General features: G+C 42.1%; 1 protein-coding gene across 3 annotated transcripts; it reads right to left on the bottom strand.

The window, feature by feature from the left end:
* Window positions 1-2,223: 2,223 nt before the first annotated feature.
* On the bottom strand, window positions 2,224-8,024 carry Mphosph6 (M-phase phosphoprotein 6). 3 transcript variants are annotated; one of them, XM_090357219.1, is made up of 5 exons: window positions 7,914-8,024; window positions 6,221-6,333; window positions 4,567-4,657; window positions 3,413-3,510; window positions 2,224-2,620 (listed from the first exon to the last, which is right to left on the bottom strand). In XM_090357219.1, the coding sequence occupies exons 1-5, from the start codon at window positions 7,962-7,964 to the stop codon at window positions 2,488-2,490; spliced, it is 486 nt and encodes a 161-aa protein (XP_090213345.1). In that variant the 5' UTR covers window positions 7,965-8,024; the 3' UTR covers window positions 2,224-2,487. The 3 variants fall into 3 exon arrangements, with proteins under 3 accessions (XP_090213345.1, XP_090213347.1, XP_090213346.1); XM_090357221.1 differs by lacking the exon at window positions 7,914-8,024 and adding an exon at window positions 7,695-7,716; XM_090357220.1 differs by lacking the exon at window positions 7,914-8,024 and adding an exon at window positions 7,420-7,486.

The raw sequence follows: 8,024 nt of genomic DNA, 5'->3' as shown, positions 1-8,024 counted from the left end.
GCTTTGTCTCAAATCATTACCAAAAGCTGAAAGCTGTTAGATCCCCATCTCTGTGATTCTCCATCAAAAAGATTCACGAAGAGCATCTATCCTGAACATGCAGACTTATTCCTGTCATTAACTTCTGAACAATGCAAAGGTGCATGTGAAGCTTGTGTTTGCAATCCTAAGTAATCCAGAGATGGTTTACAGTACAGGATGTTCAAAGGTGATACACAAGTATCATGCATGCCATTGCCATAAGGCACTTGAACATCCTGATTCTAATATCCTGAGTTCTAGCAGACACTTCCCTGTTCCATACTCTTCCCTTACCCCTCCCCACCTAAGAATGTAGAGGGTGAAGTTAAAATATGAGAATAGCTTAGTATCTGTTAAATCTCAAACACTGGACCATGCAGTATCCAAAGGCAGTGATTCCAAAGATCCACTTCTAACCAGAGAATCATCTCTTCTACTTAATTGCAAATGTCCTTTGTGCAAAAAAACAAAACAAAATACCCTTTCCCTGTTTCCCAAATGAGATATGAAGTTCCAGCAAACTTTGAATCAATATCTGGGAAGGTTATACTAGTCTTTTTGACTTAATCACAATTAAATTTGGTTACACACCAACCTGGATATTGACAAAAAAGTTGATTCCTAAAAACATAACTGCTATGGAACACTCTGGCCCTCTATCACCCACATTCCATGTTTCCTCTTCTCCCAGCTCCTCTTGGCTATGTGGAAGAGTATCCCTAAACTTTACTTCGACACTGTTCCCCTTTGAGGTTACTGTTTTCTATTAAAATTTTGTTATTGGGTTGGAAGGGCTAAAAAATTGACCTATGAAGTCTCCTGTGTTCAGGATATTGTCGGAATAGCACAAAACCCCTTGACTGTCAGAATTACTTACACCACAAAGTAAATAAACTTTGTTGGTCTAGTGTTAAAATGATCAAATGATCAATTTCTGCCTCAGTGAAACCCTTATGTATTGTGGTGGCATTACTTCTTTGAATCTGTCAGTGCAAACCACCATTTACAGTAAGAGGAGCTCCTTCTACAATTGCTTGACTCCAGACCACCCACCTTGACTGAGCAACAGCTCTAAGCAGGGATCCCTGATCCAAAGGCCAGGTCCGATGTCATTAGATGGAGTGTTGTACTCTGCTCTGGGCCAGGAGTCTTCAGCAGACCATCCTATTATCCTACTCTGCCCACTGCTCCTGGTGACAGTGGACAAGATAAGGCCTAGACATCCAGAGGCCCAAGTCCATGGCCGCATGGATTGAGGTACTGGGAAGGCACAGAGACGTCTCCAGATGGAGAGAAAGGCAAGCAGTGTGGTTCTCACCCTTGCTGGGTCACAGAGCAACCAAAATGTACAGATTCAAAGAGACGAAACATGAACAAAATGAAATTAGCAATTCTCGTACGTACTAAGTATGTATCTCCAGCCAAACATGGACACAATTTCATGTGCTTCTGCACTTCATATTTAGAGTTCCAAGCAGAAGATAGTCTAGTTGATGCTTCATTTTTATCAGCCTGTACCACAGAAACTGACCACGGCTTTGGACCCATAAAGAAAAATTTCTTATGGCTCAACTTAATATATAATTCTAGATAGACATCCCAAATTAATGGCTGTTTTTTTTTTTTGGCCAGTCCTGGGCTTGAGCTCAGGGCCTGAGCACTGTCCTTGGACTTTCTCAAGGCTAGATCTCTACCACTTGAGCCTCAGCACCACTTCCGGCTTTTTTCTACACATGTGGTACCGAGGAATCGAACCCGGATCTTCGTGCTTGCTAGGCAAGCACTCTACCACTAGGCCAAACTCCCCGCCCCTAATGGCTGGTTTTTAAAAATTACTATTTGCATAAAAGTTACATTATTGAATTAGACTAAAACGATGATTTGCAAGTATGAGAAAACAGAAAAATTATCTGAAAAAAGATGGTTATTGCAGAACATTTAAAAAAGTTAAAATGCTTTAAAGGTCCAAAAAATATTGCTGTGACTGCACAATAACCTGGCAGCATGCAAATACGTCAGACTGGAAAGGAGGCATGTTTATTATATAAACTTACAGGCATGTAACAAATTCTTATGGCATCTGTGTCCAAAATGGATAAATGAACTAGCTTGACATGATTAATAATTTAATAGTAAAATGTAAATTTTACTTTCAATTATATGAGTCAATCTGAGATAGCCAGTGAAGAACTACACATATATAAAAAGGTAAAAAATCTTTATGCAAGCAACCCTTTATGTGTAAGTACATTTGCAGATCATGGTTGAAATTTCAATATTGATGAAAACCATTAGGAAAGGATGTATAACACCCATTACATATCTGTTTCAAAAACAGCATGTTTCTAAAATTACACATTTCTTTACAAATAAACATTACAATATGAACTATAGAATACCACCAGGTTGAGTTCCAAAATGTGCTGCTTTCACAGCATCCCTGGGCCCTACTTTAGAGCATTTATTTTAGTCTTGGGGCTTTAAGAACATCTTCTTTGCTTTTCTTGGTTTTATGTTTCCATTTTCATCTTCTTCAAAATTGGCACGATCCCGCTTCTTGGCAAATTTTTTTCCAATTGTCCCCACCAAGGTTTCATATCTGTTAAGATGGGAAACAGCACAAGTTGAATTTCAACCCAAGAAGTAGGAATCAGGTCTTGTCAGAATATAAAACCAAAAATGCAACTTTGAAAGAAACCATTTGATCTAAAAACTTAGGTGGTAGAGTGCTTGCCTAGCAGGCACAAAGCCCTGGGTTTGATTCCTCAGTACCACTACACAGAAAAAGCCAGAAGTGGTGCTGTGACTCAAGTTACAAAGCACTTTCTTTAAGCAAAAAGGGTCTGGGTTCAGTCCCAAGGACTGGCAAAAAAAAAGCAGCCATATGTTAGGGCCGGGAGTTTGGCTTAGTGGTAGAGAGCTTGTCTAGTATGCACCAAGACCCTGGTTTGATTCTGTGGTACCACAGACAAAGAAAAGCCAGAAGTGGTGCTGTGGCTCAAGTGGCTGAGTGCTAGCCTTGAGGAAAGCCCAAGGACAGTGTTCAAGCCCTGAGTTCAAACCGCAGGACTGGCAAAATAATAATAGTGAAAATAAAACAAAAACCACTCATGAAATGTGCTAGGATGATTACATTTTTTTGCTTGCTTTGTTTCTGCCTTTCCTTACTTAAACCAAGATATTCCTTTCGGAGCGTGTGGTTGCAGTTCTCAAGAGAGTCCTCAGCCCTCAAGGTGTGCCTGCATGCCTGGGCCTGCTGGCAGCTGGAGCCACTGGGAGGAGGCAGAACTCAATTTCATCCCTGCTGGGTACTGGTGCGTCACAGAAGAGCACAGAGGAGAGCCAACAACAGCCACACCAGGTTATAATGCAGAACCAAAGCCACACTTACCTTCTGGCCATTTCTTCATCTGACACATCAAGCTCCACTGTTTCATCTTCTTCTTCCTCTTCTGCTTTGTTCTTAGCATTCATCTGAAGCATTAATTTCTGAAAAACATACCAATGCCAGCCATCAGGGTTAGAGAAGGCTGCCTGAAAAGAGCTGGTATCAAACCTATTTCAAGGCTAAAAGCATGTCAAAATTTCTAAGGGATTCCCTGTAATATTTTATATCTCAATGCTAACAGAGGTCAGCTCCAAATCAGAAGAGGATATAGGCCCGACAGAGTTTGTTAGCTGTAGTTTTCTAGCGGCTTCCTGGAGAAGGGAATCTTAGCTGGAGACAGCTATGCTGACCAGGGGATATTTAGTGATGTCAAGAAGAGTTCTGGTTGTTACGGATGTGAAGGGACTGTGTGCACACTGCTGGCTTTTTGTGGGCAAAGGCCAGAGAGCAGGGTGCTTCTGACCAGCTTGAGGGTTTACTTATTCAGGGCAACCAATCTCAAAGAACAAGCGAGCCTCAATGGCTGTTCTACCAAGGGCGAGAAACCCTACCCAAGTGACATCCACAAATATCCATCAATCACAAATATTCATCTAAAATGCCAATTAGCCTGCCAATTACTGTGACATATGTTACAGAGGTGTTAAATAAAGAACTGCTTTGCTGTAAACCCAAGGCAGGAAATTCAAACCATTCAGTTACAAGGTGAATATTCTTTTTCAAACAGACTTTCAAAAAGGACTCACTTAAAAATCTATTTACAACCTTGGATAAAAGCCTGTTCATTTACAAGTCAAATTATACAATTTTTAAGTAACAGTTTCCACTAGAAAAGATACATGTATAAATTCCAGAAAAGAACTTTTCATAACAGCATCATATGAATAAAATCTTGACATTCCTATAAAAGGCACAAGTTACAATTCTAACTCAGTGGCACCACCAGGGACTGTACACTGCCATATTAAATAACCTACTCAATTCTTCTGTAAAACCAGACTGCAATGCCTGTAATCTTTAAATAGCTGTGGCAATATTTCAAGACTTGTTATTTCCTATATAATGAGGAGCAATGATAGGGAGAAACTTAAGCTCCATTACTGGCTGAAAAAATTCAACTGGAAAATTTTTATATTTGAAGCATTTATATTTAATACCTCAACTTCAGGATTAAATCCTCTGAATGACATTCTTCCATAGAGAAGATCTTCACATGACAAGAAACTCTGCTCTTCTATTATGAAACTCCTAAACAGGATAATAAACCTGTATTAATAGCATGTCTACTTACCACAAAGCACAGTAAGTCAAGACTTTGAATGGAGAAACCAATCTGATGGCTGTCAGTAGAATTGATTAAAAATATAGATTTCTAATTCAGGGTTAGAAATAAAACATGATTTAATTTGACCAACAAAGGCATTAGGAGACAAGAACTAGAGGCCAGAGGGGTGGCCTCTTCTGAAGTAGGCATAGAATTCAGATCCTAAAAGGTTCCCTTGAACAAATTTTCTTCAATGTCTTTTACTCACCTTGGAGGTTTTTTTTAAAAATTTTTTTAAAACTAAATATCTCAAAGAATAAAAAAGTTAATATCCAGGGTGGCAGGGAAGTTTTCACATGTACTGTCAGAGCTCTTAAGCTATGCACACCAATGAATAACTTATGCATAGAAGGAATGTGCTGTGAGAACACTGGGAAAGCTGTGTGGACAGAACTGGAAAAGGGGCAGATACTGGGCAGAAAGGTAGTGAGACCCACACCCAAGTCATTCTCCAGAATTACTCCTGTGAAACACTAGTGCTAGCAGCTCATATATCCCTCAAAGGAAAAATGGATCAAAAAAACGTGGTTGTGATTTTTTTTTTTTTTTGGGTCATTTGTGGAAGGCTACCACCCTACCTCTTGAGCCACAGTGCCACTTCTGGTTTTCTGGTGGTTAACTGGAGATAAGTCTCATGGATGTGCTCGATAGGTTGGCTTTGAGACACATCCTCAGATCCCAGCCTTCTGAGTAGCTGGGATTACAGGCAGGGGCCACCAGCACCGGGCTGTGACAAGTCTTAAATTGAGCTCATACTACATAAGATTTATCTAGAAGCTTTCATGGCATCTGTAGTATGCTCCAGGCTAAGCACTTGGCATCTTGTAGTTGATGAATCCTTTTTGCAGTCCCAAGAGCTGCTCAGTCAGGCTGTCCCATTTTTGCAGGTGAGGAACTGAATCTTAAGGGAAAGAAGTGTGCCCGGTGCCACCCAGCTCATCAATGCTAAAGATAAAACACTCAGTTTCCTTTCTACCTTCTAGCTCAACTGGTATTTGAAAAACGGATCTGAACAGAGTAATGAATTAATCTCATCCATTTATCTATGTCTTTCTGGAAGCTCTGTCTGTTTCTCCTAATATTTTCTGACCTTAGTGAGCTCTATGATACATGATTTTACTTAAACTTTTGTTAGGATTGTTTTTTCTTTGTGGACAAGGTCTTGCTATATATTGGAGGCTAACTCAGAATCTACTATGTAGTCCAAGCTGCTGTCAAACTTGAGATCCTCTGGCCTCAGCTTCCCTAGTGATGGGATTATGTAGGTTTGCACCATCAGACTTGGGAGAACTGCCAAAAGTGAAGCCTAAGGTACATACTAATCTTCTCAATGTAAGTACATGAAGAATGTTCACTGGTTTAACAGGTCCGAGAAAACTATTTGCAAACCTAAATCAAGAAACTAATCAGAGACTTCTTTATGTCACCAGATCTAATAACTTCCTTGATTGTTCCTTCATTATCAATATTAATTCTAATAAACCTACTCTTTCTCTTTAAGCTCTGGCAAATCCAAATACCAATGTTCTTCACTAATGATCTTCTTTTCTTCCTCTTCTAGTTGCTTCTTGGTTTCTGAGTCCAGTCCTCTTTGCATAAACTATTAAAACAAAACCAGTGTTAGTACTCTTGTTCACACTTCATTATTGGTACCTAGGTTGCATCTGGTTCATAAAGAGAGTTTTAAAAACAATGCTCCTTTAAATATAAATGAATCTAGGCTTGTCTTATCTTTCCCTATTTTTCTTGGATGGTTCTAAATGCAGAGGCTTCATTTCATCACTCACATTCTTGGTGAGATTTATTAGCCTGGGCTGGCTTTAGGAACATCAATCCTCACATCACAATTTCATGAGTAGCTAGCATTACAGGTGTATCACTGGCACCTGGCAAAGGGATTTTTCTTTTTTTAAAATGGGATATAAACATCCAAACAGATCTATGTAATATTTATGGTAAGGATATAGAAAACCACTAGAAAATGAATTATCCTGTTCACTCCTAGTTACACAATAGCTCAACTCCCTTTAAATCCTGCACAGAGAATGCTTACTCTCTCATTTTCAAAACATTACTTTTTTTTCTTGGGAAATTCTGCTACTGACTAAATGAGAGTTACACCTGTTAGGTAAAGATGGGCCTGATAAAATGGTTTAACTTAACAAATGTTCGTTTTATGGTGGTGGGAAAGCAATGCACCCTCATTCGAGACAGCATTTTGAATTTTGATCTTTTCCTGAGCTAGCCATGTGTTGTCAGACACTGTCAGGATACCACAGCTCCCACGGCATCACACAAATGTCCAAGGCAGACAACTGATACTCTACGTTAGGTTATCATGCACTTGCATGACACTATTTTCAATGGGTTTATGGGACACAATCACATGTAAGTAAAGAGTATACAATAATTAAAAGCAAGGCTTGGGAGCCAGAGGGCCAGTCCTTCCTATCAGCTGGGTAACTTTAGGCATGTCACTTGTTTCAGTTGCTTTGGCAGTCCAGGATAACATCTCAAAGGGTAATCAAGAGAACTATACGAGTTTTTATTTACAAAACATTAAAATGCTAGGGGGGGGCGGCGGTGCAGCACGTCTGCAATGCTAGCTACTCCGGAGGCTGAGAGCTGAGGATCACGGCTCAGAGCTCCGCGAGGAAGTTCATGAGACTCTCCGTCTCCAACTAACCGGCCAACAGCCGGAAGAAGAGCGGTGGCTCAGGAGAGGGCCGGCCTGGAACGGCACGGCTAGGGAGCGAAGCCCCGCGTTGGAACCCCGGGGCCGGCACACACACGCGCGCCCGGAGTGAGGAACCACACGCGGACCTGGCCCCCGGCGCCTCCGGCCCGACCCGGGCCCACCTGCCGCCGGCCCTCCAGACTCCTCGGGGGCCGCCAGGTCTTCTGCGCTCTCAGGCCTTCCTCGGTAAACTTAGGGGGCCACCCTGCCGGCCTCCCTCTTACCCCCGGCCTCTATTTTGGATCGGTTCCTGACAGAAGCCCCGTCGGGGCCCCGGCTTCTACCGGGACAGCTCGGGGGCCCGCCGCGGCCTCACGCGCTTTACACAGCAAGGGACGCCCTCCACGCTCCTCGGGTACCACGTTCGCCCGCCGCCGCGGCCCCAGACAGGTCAGGAGGTCCAGGGCTCTGCTGCCCGGCCCAGCTCCCCAGAAACCCCGCACCTTCATGCGCAGCAGATTCTTGGATAACTTGGTCTTGCGTTCAGACGCCATGCTGGATCCACATCCGGCCACGAAAGCCCAGCGCGCATGCGAGTTGCGAGCCCGTCCGGA

This window comes from Megascapheus bottae, chromosome 24 (genome assembly GCF_031878675.1).
Source record: "Megascapheus bottae isolate mThoBot1 chromosome 24, mThoBot2.hap1, whole genome shotgun sequence".
Lineage (NCBI taxonomy): Eukaryota > Metazoa > Chordata > Mammalia > Rodentia > Geomyidae > Megascapheus > Megascapheus bottae.
Note: the sequence above shows the minus strand (reverse complement) of the source record. Positions and strands in the feature narration are given on the sequence as shown.

Coding starts and splice junctions, on each gene's coding strand:
- Mphosph6 (XM_090357219.1), bottom strand. CDS start 7,964: ATGGCGTCTGAACGCAAGACCAAGTTATCCAAGAATCTGCTGCGCATG. Junction 4,658..6,220: donor CCAGAGCTTAAAGAGAAAGA/GTAGGTTTATTA, acceptor TATCCTGTTTAG/GAGTTTCATAATAGAAGAGC. Junction 2,621..3,412: donor GATGAAGAAATGGCCAGAAG/GTAAGTGTGGCT, acceptor CCATCTTAACAG/ATATGAAACCTTGGTGGGGA.